Raw genomic sequence first — 22,401 nt, 5'->3', positions numbered from 1 at the left:
TTTTCCCATTAGTTGTAATATGGATTTATTTATTTATTTATTTCAAGAAGTGTTAAGACCTCTCCATCTTTATGGATTGAGCTGCCTAGTTAGATGTTTTCTCAGTTTGCATTGTAATTCAAACAGTCAGCAATCACAGAGCTTCATAGCATTTCTGTAGCACTGAATGTATGTCTTTGCGTTGGAAGTTTTTTTCTTCACAAAAGTGCAGTAACAAGTTATTTATGTATGACAGCAGGCAGTGATGAAAGCTGTATTAGATTTTATCCTCACTCTTTTATAATAATCTCACATAAATAACATATTGCCGGAGGCAAATGTAAAAATGTAGTTATATATATAAGTCCAACACAAGCTCTGTTTCTTTTGTTTTCCCATTTGTGGTAGAACATGAATTGTTAAACTTCTCCATGGACAGAGATACAGCCATGTATGTACTTCAATAACAGCAGTCTGTGCTACGTACCCTCTTCATCCACTCTGAGGAGTGCAAGCTATCACAACCATTCATGTCCAGGGTTTTTAAGTCAGACTGTATCAATTCATGCTTTTAGCTTTTGCCATCTCTTTTTCAGTCCTTTGGCAATATATTACATAAAAGGAACCTGGTGTGTGGGATTCCCAGTCTTCAGATCTTCTGGACAAATTCACTTGCAAAGATGAGGTATATAATCTGTTGAGGAGTGAGGATCAATATAAAGTCTTAGTTCAGGCTAAGAAAGTTTAGGCTTTTAATTCTCTCCTTATGTCACTTTTGTTTGCTCTAATGCTGAGCAAAAACCTGTGACTCAATGCTTCCCATGCCCAGTCATGGCTTTGCCTCATCTGCTGTTGAAAGATGGTTTTCATACTGATTGCTTTTGCCTCAGCTTTGCTCCACAGCTAGTAGAAACGTTTGAAGGTAAGCTGATAATTGAGCTAATGGAGGAAACAAAGTATATTATTCACATCAAAGGTGGGCAACACTGTGAGCGGCTCAAGGTGATAGGAAAGCCTGCATTTGATTTTCTGTAAATAACTTTTTTGGTCTTTGTAAAAAAAAAAAGTAGTGGTTCAATCTACCTTTAAAACCTGTTGTCGCAAGCATTGTTCTGCAATTTGGTTAGCAGTCAAAGCCACTAGCCTTGATATCAATGAGAAATCTAGGTCTAAACAGGCAGAAGGATTGGTAGGTGTGTGAAAGATGACTGATTAAGCTTTAGGCTTAAGAAGGACCTTGAATGCCAGTTGGAAAGATTTACTAAAAATTATTAAATGAGTTCAGCTGAGCTGTTTCACAGATTCTGTTCCTTTCCTGCAGAAGTCCCAGGAATTTTTCTCTATGTTGGCAGCAACAGTTGCTAGGATAACCAGAGTTTTTTTGTTTTGTTTTGTTTTTTTTAAGTCATCATGGGTTTATGCAACATCCTAGGGTGTATGTAGTCGGGGTAAGGCAAGATGCTTATTAACACCAGGAGTTAGATGATACATACATTTGAATGAACATTTTGAAGAATGGAGGTTCAATGCAGTCCTTCCATTTTGAGTGTAATAAGACATTTCTTTATGTTCATGGTATGTTGAAAACAAGTCCCTTTTTAACCTTTAGTATCAAGAAATTCACTGACATGGAGTAAGTGAAATGAATTGGATCTTAAATATCCGTATAGCAATCCAATCACAAACCCTCTTGTGTTGTTCTTGTTATAAATTATCTTGAATATGCCATATAGTAAAAAACATGCGGTAATACAAAACTCTTGTTAAAAGTGAGAATTTAAAAGTAATGTAGATAATTTTAATCATTAAATTGGTAAACTGCTTTTATGTGACTTGTCTTCTAGCAGGCAAAAGATAACCATACGATGCCTGCTTTAATTTTCGGAATGATTTTTCTTTCTATTAGTCTTATAAGCATTGCCTAGTTGGGAAGGCTAACAATTAAATACTTTCAAATTCTTGAGTTCGTTTCCAGATAGTGTATTACTGTAAGGAATGATTCATCTTGCAGCTTAATCTTACTATTTCTTTTACCCTGTGGCAGTGATGCATGTCTGATTCTGTAGTGAGTAGACTTAGGTAACAAAACCCAGAAACTTTTTAATAGAGAACTGTTCATTTTTTGACAAATTCATTTTAGCTCCCTGAAGTATCTTTCTGTGGGTTAGGTGAATACCTGCCCTGACAGGTGCTCAGCCCTGTGCTCAGCCCACAACCCGCAGGCTGCCCCCTTAGCTGCGTGCTCAGGAGCGATGAGCCACGAGGTGGCGCCTGCATCCTGCTCATCGCGCACTTCTCTCCCGCCTGCTGCCTGCTCCTGGGCTCCTGAAACTGCTTCTTTAGTAAATCCTGCTGGGGAAGAACGCTTAAGATGGTCGCTTATTTTTAAATGTTAGTCTTTAAGGCGTTTTACTGAATTACATAAAATTATTTGAATATAGTGTTCACTGCTGCTTTTAAATCCAGTATTGTGTTTATTTGTTTGTCATCGGATTTTCTTATTCCATTTTAGTGGAATATTTAATTGCTTTTAATTTAAATAATTGCTCGAGTAAATAATTATTTGTAATAATATCAATAATAATTATTAATTAAAAATAATGTTGTAAGTAAGTTTTAATTTAAATAATTGCTTGTGTTGGACAAAAAAAAAAAGGCTAAAAAATAATTGCCTGTATAAATGTGCTTCGTTTGGTTCAGCTTTTTTTTTTTTTTTCCCTTCCCAGGAGGGCAGGGAGGGAATAAGCTATAGATCTGTAACACATTTTAATACAGGCATAACTGTATCCATTTTTTGATGAGTACTCATACTTTTGTAAAAAAAAAAAAATATCACTCATCCTGGTATTGACATATTTATACCCATAAATAATTCCTGTGTGGACCAGCCTAGAGAGTGACTGAAATCTTGTTTGATCACAGATCAGTCACTGTGGCAAGGCAAGTGTTGTAGCTCCTGTTCCTCATTCATCAGTCTCTGCACTAATTACCGTCAGGTCCAAAGTCTGTGGTACACAAACAAGTTACTGTAGTAGGAAAAATTACCATGGGACAGTTGACGACAGTAAACTGTGTGCATGCTTCTGCCTGGCAGTTTCTTGCCTAAGGAAAATCACAACAGCCTCCCTTTGAATGAAAGGCAGGGAATTGCCTCTTTGTATTTCAGTGTAGACATCTGCAGGGAAGCAGTTACTGGCATGAAGCTGACCATTGGGAACTATTTACTTTATGATATATTTGGTGTGTGTGAAAGGGCTGCATTGGGCCATTCTTAAAACAAAACAAAACAAAACAAACAAACAAACAAAAACAAAAAAAAACCAACTTCCTCTACCAGATCTTGTATGATATGACACTGCTATTAAACCATTTTGCTGATAAAATCCAGCCTCATTAGATGACTTTGTATCTGCAAGAGATATCCACCTGTAGCAATTACAAGATACAGACCTGTTCTAATCTGTGATAATTTGGAAATTTTAAATTATTTAAATATCGACTTTGACAAAAATATTATCTGATTTTTATATGTAAACCATTCCATGGTAACTGAGGAATATTTTTATGTTAAATGTAACAGAACTGAGCGATGGAGATGTGTGAGGAGCTTCTCAGAGATGGGACTTGGAAGACTGGCTCTGACTGCAAATAGAAGCTGGGAGCTTGTAGCTGCCAGGGTTGTTTTATCAGTGGTGTTTTTATTGGTGCCTGAGTGTTGGCTGAGAGAATTCTCGTTTGGGAAACTAGATTTGGTTTGGACAAGACAAAAACTGGACTTTACTAGCTTACATCAGATTTGTATGTATACTTTTAGTGATAAGAGGAAATATCTGGCAATAAGCCCTTGTAGTGTAAGCCAGTCTTTTGAGAAATTTCTATGCTGAACAAGATAGTATAGAAAAAAACTCAGTGTATGGCTCATTTAAAAATAAACCAAAACACAAAACCAACACTAATTAATTTCTCCTCTATTATTAAAACATGTTTTATAACTCTGCCTTATCACCTTTCTAAAAGCATTGTTATTTATTAAATTACCCTATGTGGTTTCCTTGGAAGATAGTAAATCTTTAAGTGCTTTGAACAGAACATGTAGGAACAACCAACTCCAAAGCTTGTAACGCTTTCTGCTTTGTAATCAGAAATGGACAGTTACATGAGGCGTTGGCCATGAAAGATGTAGAGGACACAATACAGAGTTTTCACCCCTCATAACTTAGTCCTAAGTGGGCAAAAAAATCACTGAATTAAAACATTTGTCTTCAGAGTGGATACTTCAGATTTTTCTGTGGCTTCACAAACCATTGACTTAATAGCCTCTGAAGGACCATGGAGCCTGTTAGTAATAAGTATTTAAGAAAACTTTCCTATAGCAAGCATTAGGACAGGCATACTATACTTTGCTGCTTATTTCACTATACTGGAGGTGGCTAAATGTAATCTTACATTCAGGAGAGCTACATAAAACAAGGGGCTTTTTGTTTGTTTGCTTTTGGTTTTGTTTTCATTCTCTCTATGATTAAAACTGCCAGTTAATATGAACCGGCATTGAACTAGGTACAGAAGTTCACAGATTGAATCTTCTCCTACCTAAAGATGTTCTTTGGCATCTTCTTAATGTGGGAGGGGAAAAAAAGAAAAAAGAAAAAGAAAAAAATGTGATAAAAACACCAGGCTACATTTTTGTCTTTGGTCAGTAGAGATGAATTGCAGTTGATGCAGCTGTCAGGAAAGGGTAGAAGCAGTAATGGTTTTCATTACCAAAACCTGTGGTCAGGGGAAGAAGGGTGAGTTGCAATCTTCTAACAATCTGAGACCAATTGATTGAAAAATTTCCATATTTTGTTCTTTAGTCCAAGTCAAATCCAGAAAACAACTAAAACAACTAAAACATGCAGCCCAAGTGCTCTAGCATTGGTCTAATATTTAAGAAAGTCTTTTAGTTTGTAAGCTGATTAAGGTGAAAGTGACTGCTCTGAGTGAATCTGTACAAATACATGGCTGCAGAATACCAGATTCTTCAGTAAGTTGTGGCACTGTTGTTACATCTAGTACAGCAATAGTGATTTATACTACAAAACAATTTTAATCAGTGTCCACTTGTATTAACAAACAAATTTGCAGTGAGAAGTGGATTATTTGGACCTTTTTTTAATCCCAATTCCAAGGTGTCAAAACGTGTTCTGCTTTCCAGCTGAAACATATTCCTTATGTGTTCTATGTCTCCTTTTATATTAATTTCTTGCACTGGGACAGCTGCAGAGTTCTGTCAGATACTTTGTAAATAATGACACATACGTGAAGCTATTATAATGTATTCATGCACAGTCTAGTTTATGGTTTGTCTATATTGAGATCTAGAGTAAACTGAACAGTTTTTTTGGTTTTTTTTTTGCTGTTGTTGTTTGTTTTTTTATGGCTTTGGATCAAAAAGAAACCTAATCTGTATCAACAGAATAAACAGATTTTTTCCTTATGGGAAAAACAAAACAAAACAAAACAAAAACAGTTTATGAAGCATGGCCAAGTCTGAACTCAAGGCCATCTGAAACTTCATTGCCTTGCACTTACTTCGTGTTGTGCAAGTAGAGCATTACAGAGGGCTAAACTACTCTACTAAAATATGTTCTGCAATTCCTTTGAGTTAACTTGTTCCATTCAAAAATTTCAGCCAGTTATAACATCATTTACTGATATACATTACCTTCTTGTAATTCTGTAGTGCCCCTGTGGAATTTCGTAGTGCAGGGATGTTTCAGTATAACACAAGCTAATCAAGGTGAGTCAGGTAGGAAGACGTCACTGCAGCAGGTTGATAAGCCTGATGCTGTAATTGGGTGTTGTATCTAGGATTCCAAACTGGGACAAGGACTGGAGCTGTCCAGACATTCCTTGGGGACCACACTGGATCCTGCGGCCCGGTGGCCAACAGTTAATGTATTCCTACCATTGTGATTTGGTTGCAGTTACATTCATTTTTCACGGCTGCAGAATGACTATGCAGTTATCATGGCAGTGGAAAATCTGGTTCTGCTTCCCATTTTAAATGGCACAAGTTCTCTAAAACAGAAATAGTTCAATTATGATCATACAAAGCCCTTCTCTGGAAAACACTTATTTTCCTTTAGTGACTTTTGATGTGCTAACATTTTAACTAAGTGTTCATGTTTGCTGTGTATTCAGTTTATGCCATCAAGGAAAGCAATTTGCTGTAATGCTACTCAAGGCACCCATTAGTAGCAAACAGCAATCTGTGTTTTTAGAGAACCAAGGCTGTTTTTTCAGAAAGGGAGTCATTCAATTCTGCCTTAATCCCCTACCCAGTAAAGCTTATCTTCCAGGTGTTATTCCTGACTAGTTTACTGATATTGGCTTCTCAAAAATGTTTAGCAAATGAGAGTCAAATTTAGATCAAGTTGCTGGTGATATATTTAGAAAAATACAGCATGGTATATATCTATATAAATGTCAGATCTCAAATATTTTTGGATAGAAAAAATATAGCATAACAGAAAAAAATCCCATATGAAACATGCTAATATTTTCTGTTGTGTGCTTTGAGCATCTTAGTGTAAAGAGAAATGTTTGGTTTAAAAACCTTGCTCCTAAAATCTCCATGAAGTTTATTGCAGTCTTTCCCTATAGAATCTTTGAAGCAGATACCATTGACAGTGAATGGTAATGCACATTTTTGTGACACTGATACTTTGAACTCCAAATGCATTAAATCCTGCAGCTTCAGAGTCTCTATAGTCTGTATTATCGGTAGATGTGCATGACCTGATTTCAGGACCTGATCTGACTGAATGGAATGAATGACTCTACAGAAGTGCTCTGACTCAAGTAGAACTCCTGGTGAAATGACACTCCAATCTACAGTTTGATGCCCATATAGTTATTTCAAAAGTTGAAATTTAGTTAGGAAAAGCATACAGAAAATATAAAATTATATTTTATATGCGAGAGTATATGCTTGGCTCAGTTGTCACACCAACTGAATTTTACAAAGACTTTACCTGCTTTTGTGACTAAAGCTCAATAGACTTTCTCTGATCAAGCTAGAATATGTTCTAAGTGGAGTAAAAAATATTTTTCAATCAGTTTGTTGAAAAGATGTATTTAGGTATTCAGCTGGGTTTTAGAACAACTGCATTGGAAAGTGTCTTGGAAGAACACTGCCTCAGTCTGGTCACGCTGCAAATTTAAGCAATCTCTAGCTTTAGGGTACCTCCAGGAAAAACATACTTATTCTTCAGTTGTTACAGTTCTTTTTCCCTGCACATGTGGAAAGAGATGAGCAAATTTTGAAAAAAAAAACCCACAACTGATCAGATAGACAAAATGATTTCTTCTAATCTTCACCATCTGCATAACATGTGTAATCAGCAAGCTGAAATTAAAATATCTGCAACCTCTGCCCTTCCAATCAATCAGGAATTAAACCTGAAAAGAATGTGCTCTAGTGGAAAAAAATCTTCAGAATAAATCTGAATGCTTCTATCCTTTCTATTAATCTTTCCCCACTAAAGCAAAATACGTACGCCTGGTTAAAAAGAACACAAACAAATGTAATTACTTTTTTTTTTTTAAATTCTATTTGTCTTTGTCAGATGTTAAAGTAATGCTGATTTAGAAACCTCAGACTTTTTGACAGATGGCAGTGGAATAGATATATTTCACATGCAGCAAATCAGCAGAGTGGGTAGTTTATTCATGGAAAACTTGAAAGCCATTCTGTGCACATGCTACCTACATGAACTTTCAGAGCTTAACAGAAAGATAGCATCTTGCAGAGTAACCACAGAGCATTACTGGTGGGAGCATTTATAACATTATCCTACAGCAGCACTGTCTTTTAACCAGTTGGCTTTGAGGGACCAAAACTGGCTTGATGCAGAGAATTTTTAGAAATCTCATCATAAACATTTCCTACACACACCTGTTTCATTGTCATTTGAAGAGTCCAGTGACAAGCAATGGTATTGACTCTGCACAGTGCAGTACTCACTAGGAAGTGCTTTTGTTATAATACAGGCTTTTCTGCTCTCTGGATCAGAAGGCCCCTGGTAAATTCCCTTCCTGTTAGCTACATTTGAGTAATATTCAGTATGAAGAGAAGAATCAATGCAAATGGTAATCCTTCAAAACAGCTGAGACAGTACTGCATGCCAGAGGGCTAAAAAAATGTGAATGAGCATTCTGTGATTTACCAGCCAGGTCTGTTCTTTCAGTGCAAGTATTTAATCTGCTGACAAGGAGATAAGGGACTTTGTACAGCTTAGAGACCAACCTAACATCGCAAATAAGATGCAATTGAGTGTAACTTTGGAAGTAACTATAATGCAATGTAATGAATATTTCCTCTGTCTCTAGTTCTGTGTACATTTCTAAAGAATGCTGTAGGTCTTGCATATCAGTATGTTCAGGAAGAAAATTTTGTTTTGGAGCATAAACCACCTTTAACATTTTCCCTCTCCCTGTTAAAAAGCCTAGAATTTTCGTTCTCTAAGTTTGTGAAAGAATAAGGTCAGATGCAGTTTTCTCCCTAATCAAAGTCTACTCAAGTGCCCAGTTGCCTACTTCATTTACTTCCCATCCATATCCACTAGACAGAACTTGTAAATGCCATAATGAATGAAGAATGCTCATTTTCCATCTTCAAACTCAGCATTTCTATGTTTATGACAATTCTTCATAATATATGAGAAATTTTCCTTTGTTTTGTGATTTGCATGAAGTTACGAAACCCTGCACTGTGCAGTCTTTCTCCTGGTTAGAACCAAATGTGAGTAATATCACTGATTACAACATGCACATGTTTTTTTTTGGTGGTGATTACTTAGTTGTGGTAACATTTTGAATGCTTAACTAACTGCAGTCCTCCTAAGCCTAGTAACTAGTAGAGACTTAGAAGTAGGAATTAAGTCTATTTCTATCGGAAAGTCCAGGTTAAGGCTGAATGAGAAAAAAAAGAAAAAAAGAAAAAGAAGAAGGAATTTACTAACTCCAAGTGCAGCTTCTGCACTGTAAACTACCATTAGAACAATGCTCAATGGAAGTGTACAACAAGTTTGATACCAGGTTGGTATCAAATTTATTTCAGGAGAAGCAAAGTCTAGTTCATAAAAATGTCTCTGCATACACATTTACACATATGCACATGGCCATGTAAGTATTAGTGAGGAATTAATCAGCTTTGGACTTTGCAAATGATAGATACAGTTGGAAAAAACAGATGAGCTTGGGGCATACGAACCCTTCTTCAGTTCTGTGTATCATGCATACACATTTTGTTGAATAATTTTAGTTTCCATCTACTGAAGTAGTTCTCACCATCCATGGTTAATTTAAACTTGCCTATAGCAAAGAGCATGAAGTCTTTTGAAAAACTCCAAATAAAACTGAAGAGAGTTGCATGGAAATGACTTTTCTTTTTAGTCTTTAAAAGCTAGCTACAAGGTAAAGACTGCAGTATGCTGGATACTCCTCATGCAGTCCATGTAAACTCTGCAGTCTTCCTCTGAAAGCCATATGTACACCTTAGTATTAACTTCATGGAGCAACTCTTGAAAAGAGAGTGTGCTTCAAACAGCTGACTTCTTCACTGGGATTATTAGTAGGATCCCAGTTCTAACTGGAGGTCAGCACCGTGTCAATGATCTGTTAGGACCAGATCACATTTCACGTTGGCCATGAGACATTTATGAGGTCTAGCAGCCATAGGTCTGGGCCAAATTAATATGAATAACCTTTATGTGGAAGGCTGTGTGTCTTGTTCAGTGCATCATCCTGTTGCCTGAAACTGTGGACTTAGAGATCCAGGACTAAATTAAATAAAAACAATCCAATGAATGTCCAATTTTACTCAATCATCCAAATATATTATGATATTACAACACTGCGGAGGGATATACCGTAGTTGAGATCATTGTGACTGTTAATTTTCAGCCTTGTTGCCAAAGGATGTTCACAGATTCACAGATTCACAGATTTCTCTAGGTTGGAAGAGACCTCAAGATCATCGAGTCCAACCTCCGACCTAACACTAAGTACTCCACTAAACCATATCCCTAAGCTCTACATCTAAACGTCTTTTAAAGACCTCTAGGGATGGTGACTCCACCACCTCCCTGGGCAGCCCGTTCCAATGCTTAATAACCCTTTCGGTAAAGAAGTACTTCCTAACATCCAACCTAAAACTCCCCTGTCGCAACTTTAGCCCATTCCCCCTCGTCCTGTCACCAGGCACGTGGGAGAATAGACCAACCCCCACCTCTCTACAGCCTCCTTTCAGGTAACTGTAGAGAGCGATGAGGTCTCCCCTGAGCCTCCTCTTCTCCAGGCTGAACAAGCCCAGCTCCCTCAGCCGCTCCTCGTAAGACTTGTTCTCCAGACCCCTCACCAGCTTGGTCGCCCTTCTCTGGACTCGCTCGAGCACGTCCATGTCCTTCCTGTAGCGAGGGGCCCAAAACTGAACACAGTACTCGAGGTGCGGCCTCACCAGAGCCGAGTACAGGGGCACAATCACTTCCCTCGACCTGCTGGCCACACTGCTTCTTATACAGGCCAGGATGCCGTTGGCCTTCTTGGCCACCTGAGCACACTGCTGGCTCATATTCAGCCGACTATCCACCAATACTCCCAGGTCCTTCTCGGCCAGGCAGCTTTCCAGCCACTCATCTCCCAGCCTGTAGCTCTGCTTGGGGTTGTTGCAGCCCAGGTGCAGGACCCGGCACTTGGCCTTGTTGAACTTCATGCAGTTGACCCCAGCCCATCATGTTCCTCTGGAAAGAATCACAGGGATTGTAGAAAAGCATTATTTGAAAGACAATTAGTTTTATTTAACTCCAGACTGATAAACAAAGAAAAAAGAAAAAGAAAAAAAAAAAGAAAAATAATGTTTATAAGAGTTTGATGTTATTTCCATAAAAAGTGCTTCTCTCCTTAAACATGCACAAAAATGCATTCAAACAGCAATGTCAAAGAATTATTGCAAATCTGGTTTGTTTGCTTGTTTTTTAAACAAAACATAAGAGCACAATAGTGTGATGAAGATCTTTGTTGTTTCCTGGTCAGTTTTATTTTTTCTTCTTAAATATCTGATGGCATACCTGGTCTTCACACGTCAATTCCTGCAGTATTAAAACAATTGGTAAGAATATAGTGTTACAAGTTGCGTACCCAGCAGCTCTCCCCAGAAATTACTACAACTGTGCCACTGCATTACAAAGATATGCTTATGAAAAAGAGAACACAAGGAAGAATAGTGAATTGTATGTGACCAATCAGGAGGCATGCACCACACGTTGCAGTAATTAGATTTTGACATGTGAATTGAGCTCTACAAAGAATGAACTTGAAAAATGCATAAAAATTGCTCTTTAATGCAAGGCTTTTTCATGTTCAATTATTAAAACAACATACTGTAATAGTTTATATTTCACATTACCTCATATTTCATGAGAAGTACTGAAACAGGGAAATTTAAACCAAACAAACAGAAAAAAGGAGGATACTTCAAAAGGATGGGGACATTTGCTTCAGAGATATGCCCAGCTGTATTTCAGTGGCAAGATCAATACAGGATTTTTGCCCAGTATTGCAGCTGATCTCTTGAAGTGTGGCACACGGTGCGCACACCTGCACATTGCAATGCACTCAGCTGGCTTAGTCTTCTGACTGTGCCAGATACAACTCGAAGGTGAACTGAAGCTGGCCTTTTGACCAGAAGTGGCCCTGACCTGCCATGGAGTTTCTGAAGACTCTTGTGAGAATCTGCTTGGTCTCTCTGCTTCCCCCAGTCTTAGGCTGAATGCTGGAGCCAGCATGTAGCATCTTTGTTAGGTCAGCTTTTGAATATGTGAATATGTATTGAAATAGGTTTGAAAAAGTGATCTGGACAGTTGACTTTCAGTTAGGTGACAGATGGTTTTTATAATTCATTGCCTCGACCTTTCAAGCATACAGACTTCAGGCAATGTGTCTAGCCATACCAACTACCTGCAGCGTAAACTTGTCAAGGCGTAGATATCTAGATGCATATAATGAGATAGAAATTAATACATGCTTTTCCATAATCTTTCTGCACCCACCTACTGCACCATCCAACATTGTCTTGCCCATTTCTTGATTGTTCTCCCAAGAAACTCTGGAATCATATTATTTATATTCTCTGTTATTTTGAAATCTTTCCATGCTCCAGTGACTGCTCATTTCCTGCATGGCCCTTCTGGCCTCTCTGGGGCTCACTGTGTTTGTCTTTGGGCCCCAGTTTACCATCTCAGATGTCTGAATGTTTTATCTTTTTATTGTACTAACACAAGATAATTGCAATGTAGGTTGCTTGCAGGATCCTCTTGAGTATCCAGAGAGTGATTTCTGATCTGGATCACTGCATAGTTCCTGCATAGTACTTCTTTCATTCTTTCAGGACAAAAGTAACATTTTTCTTGCTATCTTTTACCTATACCTTTTTTTCTTTTCTTTTTGTTTCCTTTTTTTTTTCCTTTTTTTTTCCTTTTCTGCCAGTGATTAAAGGAGAATGAGAAGACGTTAGAGGTGCAATGTAACAAGAAGGGTTAATAGCCAGAGGGCAGCGGACTGGAGCAAAAAAGGCACTGCAGGATTTTGTCTTAATTGGGAGCAGTTGGAAAGAAATTGAGCATTCCTGAGATGTAGTAGAGGGGGGATTTCCTTAGAGTTCAGAGATCAGAGCTGTCTAAATAAAGACCTTTCTAACTAGAATAAGTAACAAAACCTTTGAAATTGAACAACTGAACTTTGTTGCAGTCTGTTATGCGCTATGTGTCTGTATATCAGCCCTTACCAGATGCAACTGGTCTCCTTCAATCCAGTGCTTCCAGCCTCGGTTTTTCTTTTCACCTTTCTGAACACATACCAGTTTGTCACCATCCCAGGTCACTAGTGTCTGCATGAATCAAGTAATTAGCTGAGATATGTTAACAAGAAACTTACAAATACATGAAAATAAGTTCATCCAATCAAACAATGAGAAGAAACAATTACAGTTTCTTCCCACCGTTCCCCATTTTCCTCCTAAGAAAACATAAATCAACCAGTCATCCAAAACCCTGAATGCTTTCAAGATGACATCACTGTTTCGATGTCAAGCTTTTACAGTATTTTGTAGTGAATTTCCATGTATTTCTTCACATACACTAAGGTAGCATTCATATCACCTAGTGAATTGCTGAGCTTTTTTTTTTTTTCTTTATGAAAGTGATTTTTTTTTCTTGCTGTTTAAAGTCACTAATAAAAAGATCATAAGGTTTCATGAGTAAAGATCTGCGGGTTTATACCAGATAGTGCTGCGCTAGCACTTCTTATAGCTCTGCATAAAATAACAAGAGGAAGTATATGTTAATATAATCTTGTACAATACATTTATTTACTTTATATCATCTTTCCTGCACTTTCACAAGAGGACTTTAAACGGAGATATCGTGAGCCAAAGAGAGAAAGAAACTTTTACAGAGGAATTTTAGTTGAGTCACTGGTGCATCGAAGGTGAAGGACAGGGGTCTGGATGTGAGCTCCAGGTGGAACAGTGACAGATGCAGGAGCGACTGTGTGACTTAACCTCCATTCTAACTGTGCATGTGGATGGCACAGCACCGCTCAGCTGTTGAACATACTCATATGAGGTCAGAAAGACATAACAGTATTAGTGCTCAGAGATGACAAATAAACAAAACAGGAGGTCAATAGTTTCGGAGACTAGTCCCCTAGTCTCCACAAGAATCTGGAGAATGTGATTTGCCGAAGTGTACAGATTCATAAGATTGCTGCAACTTTGTGGGCAACATGAAGTTGAAGGATTTAGACCTACAGTGAAAAAAGTTTAAACTACTTCTTGCTCTGCGTTATAGAGGTCATACTTGAATTTCTCCCTTCAAAAAGGTCAACAGTAGCTTCCTCAAATATACTATCCCATACAAAGGCTTATTTGACCTAAAGGATCTTGTTAATGCTCGTGCTATCTATCAGAACAAATTCCAGCTATTGGGAAAATACTCACTGGAAGTTCTGGTATCCAAAAATTCTAGGAGCACTATGCGGTTAATTCATCTTTTGATTATTCCTTTATGGGGGTGTCTTATTTCCTTTATGGGGGATTATTTCCCCTATGGGGGAATCGTTCTGGAACATCTTTTGTAAGAAGAGAGGCTGAGAGATCTGGGAGTGTTCAGCCTTGAGAAGAGACAGCTCAGAGTGGAATCTCATCAACGTGTGTAAATACCTAATGTAAGAGAATGAAGATGAGGGAGCCAGACTCTTCTCAGTAGTTCCCACTGACAGGACAAGAGACAATGGACACAAATTAAAAGACATGAAATCCCGTCTGAACACAAGAGATTGCTTTTTAACCATGCGGGTGGTCAAACATTGGCAGGGGTTGCACAGGGAGTTTCTGGAGTCTCCATCTGTAGAGGCAGTCAATTCCTGACTGGCCCCAGCACTGAGCTATGTGCCCCGGCTGACCCTGCTGGAGTGGATGGGTTGGACTACGCGACCTCAGGAAGTCCCTTCCATCCTTAACCATTCAGTGGTTCTGTGTGATTCAGAGTCTGTCACTAATAGGGTATTGGATACACTGATTCTTGTCCAGGAGCAGGAGGATCATATCTGCAATGAAAAGTTCTCTTTACAGGATGAATTCTCTACTTAGATATGCTACAGTAAATTCAGAGGAACTTCCTTTGAATTGCTCTAGATTTGAACCATTGTAAATTAGGGAGACATTTAACCATGTATCATAGGCAAATCCTCATCAGACCAGTTGCAGTCAGTGGACGTTCAGTTATTAAAAATCTCCAAGAGTATTGGGAGCTTAATTCATATTCTGGTTCAGTGCTGGTTGATTTATTTCGCTTATGAGGGAGCTTTCTATTAATAACAAGACAAAACTCATTCCATTTCAGTTAACTTCTTTCATACTTACAGTATTTTTAAGCTACACGGTCTTTAAATTATCTATGCCCTCTTTATATTTACATGTTGTCTAGCAGTTTTATTACCTTTATCTAACTTCAGTGTGTTTGAGGCATTGTTTTGTTAATAAAATGACCAGAAAATTATTTTAGAGCAGTCCAGAGATCAACGGCATGATGTGTTTCCTCTTTCCTCCTCCTCTTGTTAGGAAACAAATAATATAATTTGTTCAGAAAAGAATATTAGACAAAAGTGATTAAACCAGGTAGGGTAACAACTATACAAGCTGTGCTTCCTTCCTTCCAAATAATTGGTAATGAAGAGGAAATCAGTAAGTCTGCAAGTGAAGTGATTTTGCCCAGACAGAGAGAAAATGGCTTTGACAGTGGCAAAGATTTAAGGATTTAAGGACTGGTGTAACTGATGATTCCTTAGATCCTTAGTAGTGCCTTCAACTGATCTAAAGAGTTGTGGGGGCAAAGGTTTAAAGCACAAACCCCATCACAGGAGTATGTCCCACCCAGTGCTCACTGGAGAAAGTGATAGGAAAAAAATAGACATAGGGATATTTGATACTGGAAAATGGGTCTTATTATTTGATGGCTTGCAGTGCTGTGACCGAGAAATAATTTGGAAGAAGTCATAGAAGTCATAGGAATTACACTGCACAAAACTGATTTAAGAATGAAAAGCGATCCACAGTGAATAAGCAATGCACTCTGTTAAATCTGTGCCACTCCAGTGAAGGATTGTGTGAGTTCAAACATGAACATGTTATTTATGCTGCCGCTTTCCTGTGGCAATTGCCAAAGCAAGATGGGCCTTGTTGGCGGTGAGTTTTGATCTGAGCTACTGAGAGTTTCGCAACAAAGTCTGAAACTTTGTTTATTGGGAAGATAATAGTGGTAATGGTGCAGAAGACAGCCTGGAGAAGAACAGGAGAGCTGATTGCTGAGTGGAAGATGTGGTAATTGTCAGAAGAGTTGATAGGGGTAAATTCAGTGAATGATGGCCAAGACAGGCAGGTGGTGCAAGGAGATTTTCAAAACCCTGAAGGGGACAGTCAATGGAAATTTAAGATCTATCTACCTTCAAAAATCTTGCTTAAGTATTTTAGGTGTGAGAACAGAAATTAAACAGAAGCATGGAGCTGAATTCAATAAGTGAATTTAACTGACAGTCATATCTGTTTTCCTTACTGACTTCCCTGACATGGACTGGTTTGAATGCCTCACAAGACTTACTAGCTGATTCTGCTGTAGCAGATGGGGATGTACTAACACACAATAAGGTCCTTGATCCAAACATTCCTTGTCCACACAGCTCACTGAAAGGTGTCTGAAGGTATGCCCATAGTTTCCCACAGGAACTCTGAGCTTGGGTTACTCCTCCAATCCTTGAAAGATCAAAGCATGCATTGCAAGGCCTTCTTGCCTGTCACTGCCTGCAGACCTGCATTTGCACCTGTACCAAGGGTAACTTGGCTCACGTTTTCTTCTTGTCCCTTCCCCAAACTAACCTAAATTTAATAGCTGAGTGCACCTGATTTTAAACAGTGTCCAACTGTTAAACTGTCCAACTGAGGTTGAGCAGGCTCAGAGTACAAGTCCAATATGAACCTAGCCATTCAGAGCTGAAAATTTATATTGACACAGAGAGTATCCTAAAATCAAAATGATAAATTTAGAATTTCTTTAAGGAAGTTACATAGGTAATAATAAACTGCTTTTGTTACTTTCTAAATTAAGGCATATCATAGAAAAGCTGAAAAAATCCCCCATCAGAAAAATATTTTATTAATGATTGTCCTCATGTATCTGAGTATGCATCCTAATTTGTATTTATTATAAATGCTTGTAGCAGAAAAGAAAACTATCTTGAGATGCAAATTATTTGTGCTTTATAAAAATCCACTAATGTCTGTAAAGTTCTGGCAATTAATTTTATCATTTATTCAGCTGTTTTTTGGAACTGCTGGTGCTGATTGTGGTGTAAAGATGAATCAGATGCTACATCTATACCTTAACCACTCGGTTATCGAGTCCTTTGGTATGTTCTTCAAACTCCACTCCCACAGTGTAGTTCAGTTCGTAGTTTCTCAGAGTACTGATTGTTTTTGTTTTAAAGTTGTCTCCATCTTGAATAATCTCCTTTGTTTGTTTCAGGTGTTTTGCAACCTTACGAGTTGCAAAATCAATATCTGCCAAAAAAACAGAAAAGAGAGTATCACACAAAATTCCAACATTTGTTACTAAAAATAAAAAAGTCACCAGTCATCATTTACATTTACACATCATAAAAATGACACTTTACTTAACGATAAATTAATTTCTCAAATAACCTCTTTACCTGCAATATTTCACAGAGAAAAAGAACTTTTAAAAATAACAACTTGTGTTTGCAAGGCTTTCAACTTGAAAAGCTTCCACCGATTGTGCATTTTCTTATTAAGTGGGTATCTGTGGGAATATAATGAGCAGAGCTACAACATGCAACCAGCAGTTAATACGTGCTGGCTTCTTAAATTATCTGAATCTCCAGATTTTTTTGGAAGTGAAATAACAAGACCTACATTTCTTTTTTGGCCTCACTCATGCATGAAGCTGTGGGATGCCAGGAGTGCTATTATCATGCTGTGCCTGAGAGCCTTTCCCTCTTCCAAGCGTGCAGTATAAATCAAGTAGCTCTTAGGCATATGAAGATACTGATATGCGTCCTGCGGGGTTACAAATGTTGGCCACTCCCAACACGAGGTCCTCAGAATAATATTTCTTTTCAGAAAATAAGCATGTTAAAATGACTATATAATCAATGTGATTTTGCCATGTTACTCTTAAGTGGAACCTATAATATGTGGGAGTATACAAGAAGTTAATTAATTAATTAAAAAATTGCAGAAGTTTTAATAATGAATGAAAGAGAAACAATCCCATAACTGATATCTATTATAGTTAAAAAGCAGAGACAGAAATAAATTGTAGTTAGATGTTAAAGGAATAATGATTCAAAGTAAAAAATTGAAAAAGTATCAAACTACAGCATTTGGCAATTCATCTTTAATGTTCTGTCTGCATTTTATGCAGTGCTCATCTCCTTAACATCCTTATTTTGTTCATGATGAAGGCTAGCGTCATAATGTAAACAACTGCTTGCAACTGAATACATTGAAAGTTATCGAAAGGAGAATATATATTACCATCATGACAGTTTGCCCCAGACAATCCACCTATTGCCAGCTGCATTGCCAGCTGCAATAAATATTTCTGAACAGCTGGCAATGAATCTTAATAAGGTGCTATATGCAAATTAAATAATCTCACATGTTTCTGCAAGAGATTGAAAAATGGTTGTGGCTTTTTAGCCATCCTTTAGTAGTTTTGCATATGAATTAATCATTGTCAACTCAGCAATGCCACATACTAATGGAGTCCTTTCTGTTTTGGTAGATTCATTATACTACTTGTGAAGTACTAATCGAGTTGAGTGAGAGCATTGGCTTGAGGAGAATTTTTTAACATGGGGAATAATGTTCTTGTTCAGTATTTATATTCAAGACTTCTTGGGTATATTTTATCTACTATGTTGGATTAAAAGTATCTCTAGGTCTGATTTATAACCAGGTAACATAAAATTTAGGTCTCTCTGAGGAAAAAAACTGTCTAGACTTCTAAAGAAATGCTATTTCTGACTAATATATTAGTCTTGTAGCTCCTGGAGAAAAATTGGGAGGTTTTATTAAAGCATGGTTTTCATAACTGCATGTTGAACAATACAAGCAATAAAGATGATATATTGTTCTATTATAGCAGATTAAAATACTTTGTAACATGTTTACGATAAAACCAAAGTTTCTGGCTTAAAGGGCAAAACTATTCTTTAATTAAAGTATAGAAATACATATTTATTAATTATAACGATGGATGAATTTAAAAAAAAATGCCTCAGAGTGCTTTGAACCTGAGGATTTTAATACTTAAATATCAACCACATGCAAATTTGGGAGAAACAAAGCAGAAGAATATCTTTTCACCTTTTCCAATTCATTTCCTTTCACCGATCACAAGTTAATGAAGAATGTAGTCTGCAAATAACCTATAGTCATATGGATCTTTATTTTTTCTTTATTTTTTTCTTTTTTCTTTTTTCTTTTTTTAATTTTTTCCCCACTAATTTAGTGGCAGTTTGTCACTACTGTGATGTATAACTCATATATGCATGTATGCACAAAAAATCATGATGTACTAGTGCAAACAACTCCTTCATCCCAACCAGTTGCTGATGTTGTTATTGGGAAAGTAGTTTGAAAATGTCAGAAAGTTCAGTGAGTACGTCTCCATTAGAGTGTGCCCAGGGTAGGTAATGAATCAAAGTATTTCCCAGGAAGAATAAATCTATGTTGCATTCCTTATTCTAACACATTATTTCTCCTTTATCTTAGGCTATTGAGTGGGTCAAGTGCTTTTATTCTTGTGAACTGTTACTTCTTTTTTTAAGCAGCCTTCTCAGTATCAGATGTCTGTAGTCCAGACTCCATTGTAGGCTGAATCCATCCATTTTTCTTCCCGTTTCCATTGGGAAATACAAGATCAGAAGGGGATAAAAAATACACTTTTTATTTAATTTAATAATTTATTTTATTTTATTTAATAACAACAAAGTGATAATTTATCCACTGACTGAAATGGTTCTAAGGATGCAGTTAAGATGCATATCTTTACAGGTAACTGTCAAATCCCAGCTCTCTCATATGACATCAATTAGTGTGTATCTTTCTCCTGAAATTCATGATATTATCTTAACTATTATTATTTATATATATATATAAAAATATACCTCTAAGGTGTTTGTGTATAGTACTTACAGACTTTCCTGAAGTCATCAGGCTTTTCTCTGTAAATGTAAAAGCTAAAAACTCAGAATAGGGAAACCTGCCTTTCTTTCTTATATAAGCTGAAGCTTTGAGGAAATAATAAATACTTTCAATAGTTGTTGGTAAATCATGAGAGTTTATTTTTATGAGTTTTCATGTATTTCTTCTCTGTCCGTCTAAACAGATAAATAAATTAAGACACGGACTCTTTGATGAGACTAAAACTAGTAAAAATTCAGCTAAAGCATCATTTTTTTTCATCTCAGTCAAGCATTTTCTGGTATTTATCCCCAAGTCAATCACTAGTGTAGGCATTTAGGATTGTTGGATTTAGATATCATTACCTGATTACCTGGTGTATTAGACTGTTCTTCCTAACAAATACATTATCTTAACTTGTGGAAGATGGCTACACAGTATATTACTGATTTTGAACCACTGAATTGTTTTTATAATCTACATAAGTAGCTATTTTTGTATCTGAGCAAACAAGTTCTCTAGCTCTCCAGTAACTTGAATCAAAAACGTTTGGACAAAGCTCAAGGAAGCCACAAATCTGATCTTGACTTTGGATGAAAAGTACAATGTACTTTGACTTGAAAAATCTTTTTTATCATTATAACTCTTAGAGTGGCATCTGCTACTGTAAAAAGTCAGAGCAAGATGAAGATCAAATGCTCAACCGAAGATATATGTCAATGACCATTAGATAGAAAACAATGAGACAACAGCTGGGAATGAGAAGTGCGTAGGCACAACTGGGCCTGTGAGGGCTGTCCACTGTAAGCATGAAAATAAAATATCTAAATACAGAGTAATATCTTTGGCTACAAATTTTCTCTGAAAATTACAGATCACTATAATTGCAAGTACATTTCAATTACTTCATTTTCAATGTGATTGACAGAAACCCTTATGCCACAAGGCACAATACAGAAATAAAATTTTTTCCATTAATTTTTAGAAAGATTTTACATATAACAAAAGCATTTTATCTATATATCTATATAGTTAATATTTTTTATTTTACCTAAAGCAACCATGTAGCCTTCAAAGTTTTCATTGGATTCCATTTCCCATGTCCCATTGTAATCAGCAGGCATGGTGGCAAGAGCTTAAAACCAGCTTCAGATGAAAAGGTGAAGCTGGAAACACGACCTGTTAGGAGAGCGTTTTATAAACCTTCTCATATCTTTTTTTTTTTTTTATGGTTTTCTAAATAATACAGTTTAAGGGTCAGAGTGATAACCCTAGAAAACTTCGCCTTCATTAACAAAGTTCAGTTGAACAGCTGGCAGACAAGGATCACTTCTGAAATACGTAGTAATACAGGATATGATTTTACAGTGACCTTTGTAAAGAACTACTAGCTATTATGGGATACCTTCGAGATATATTGAACACAGTGGCAAATTGTACAGCACAGTTAAAGTTCCCAAGGTGAATTCTTTTTTTCAGTTCCTTTCTAGGTGTGACATTTCCCTGTGAAGAACCAACCTTACAGAGCTGACAGACCCAGAACTCCCATTTAAAATTGGTGGAAGTCTTGAAAGTGTAAAAAATGCAAGATAGGACAGAAAAGGAAATATTTCTGTTGAAAATATATTTGCTTTCCTTTGATTTTCAAATATTTATATACCAAGATCTGTGCTTACACCAACTTTGATTTAACAAAATCATTGGCTACTCTGCAGCAAGTTTAGCAAATGTACAATAAATCAAAGTAAATCATAATTAGTCTCAATCCTACCCTATTAATTGCTTTTAATTACTCTGAAACATAGCAGTTTGTGTTAGGAAGGTATTTTTCATCCAGCAGCACTACATTATTGTGGGGAAAAGCACAGATGTAAGTTGTGCAAATAAGCACATTCAGAATGTGTTTGAATAGAGACTTTGAACGTGCAGTAGAACTTTATAGGAGATTAAAGTAAGCACTAAAAGCAACTTAATATGAGCTAAGGCTTTAAATTCTTTGGCTTTAATTAATCAAGGTAACTTATAGACAGCTGTACAAATGGAACAATTGAAGTGATCAGGAGTCCAGTGCTCCCTGCTTTTTCTTCTCTCTTTCTTCTCTCTTTTTTATTTACTTATTTTTTAACAGGGATATTATTAAAACTTTTGCTAGAAAAATATAGAGATCTAGAACTCCAACCCAGAAATAAGGAAATTCAAAAGTTACTGTTCTTACAATGTCTTCTATATGCTTTTACTTTGTTAAAATGTAATTCTCCACAGAAGGCACTTTAGGACTCCACAGAGGCTGAAAATTTGTACAGAGGTTAAAAAAGAAAAACTGTAAAAGTTAAGAGTTGCTGGGAGTTCAGTGCTTAAAATACCTTTGAGTGATACTTAAAGAGCTTGTTTAAGAGAGGGAGAAGTATCTTGATCCCTACTTACAGAAGATATTAAGAGGGCTTTCAATCAGACAGAGGGTTAGGAAACTGAAGTGATTGAAAGCTGAAGAATTCCTGCATGAATGCGCATAGGACGATATCTGCATTTGTAACCATATAGTTTGTCTACAGACCAGTTTGCCAATGGAAATTGGTAAACTAATCACTGTTTGAGATCAGTGCAGAAGGTTACTTTCTAAA

The 22,401-nt window shown here is 36.9% G+C and overlaps 1 protein-coding gene across 1 annotated transcript; it reads right to left on the bottom strand.

The window, feature by feature from the left end:
- Window positions 1–10,761: 10,761 nt before the first annotated feature.
- RBP2 (retinol binding protein 2) lies at window positions 10,762–21,227 on the bottom strand. Its single transcript, XM_083849286.1, has 4 exons — window positions 20,832–21,227; window positions 16,953–17,131; window positions 12,806–12,907; window positions 10,762–11,111 (listed from the first exon to the last, which is right to left on the bottom strand). Exons 1-4 carry the CDS (start codon window positions 20,902–20,904, stop codon window positions 11,058–11,060), a joined length of 408 nt encoding a protein of 135 aa, XP_083705412.1. The 5' UTR covers window positions 20,905–21,227; the 3' UTR covers window positions 10,762–11,057.
- Between the last annotated feature and the right edge of the window lie 1,174 nt (window positions 21,228–22,401).

The sequence above is a fragment of the Anser anser genome (genome assembly GCF_964211835.1).
Source record: "Anser anser genome assembly, chromosome: 9".
In the NCBI taxonomy this organism is placed as follows: Eukaryota; Metazoa; Chordata; class Aves; order Anseriformes; family Anatidae; genus Anser; species Anser anser.
Note: the sequence above shows the minus strand (reverse complement) of the source record. Positions and strands in the feature narration are given on the sequence as shown.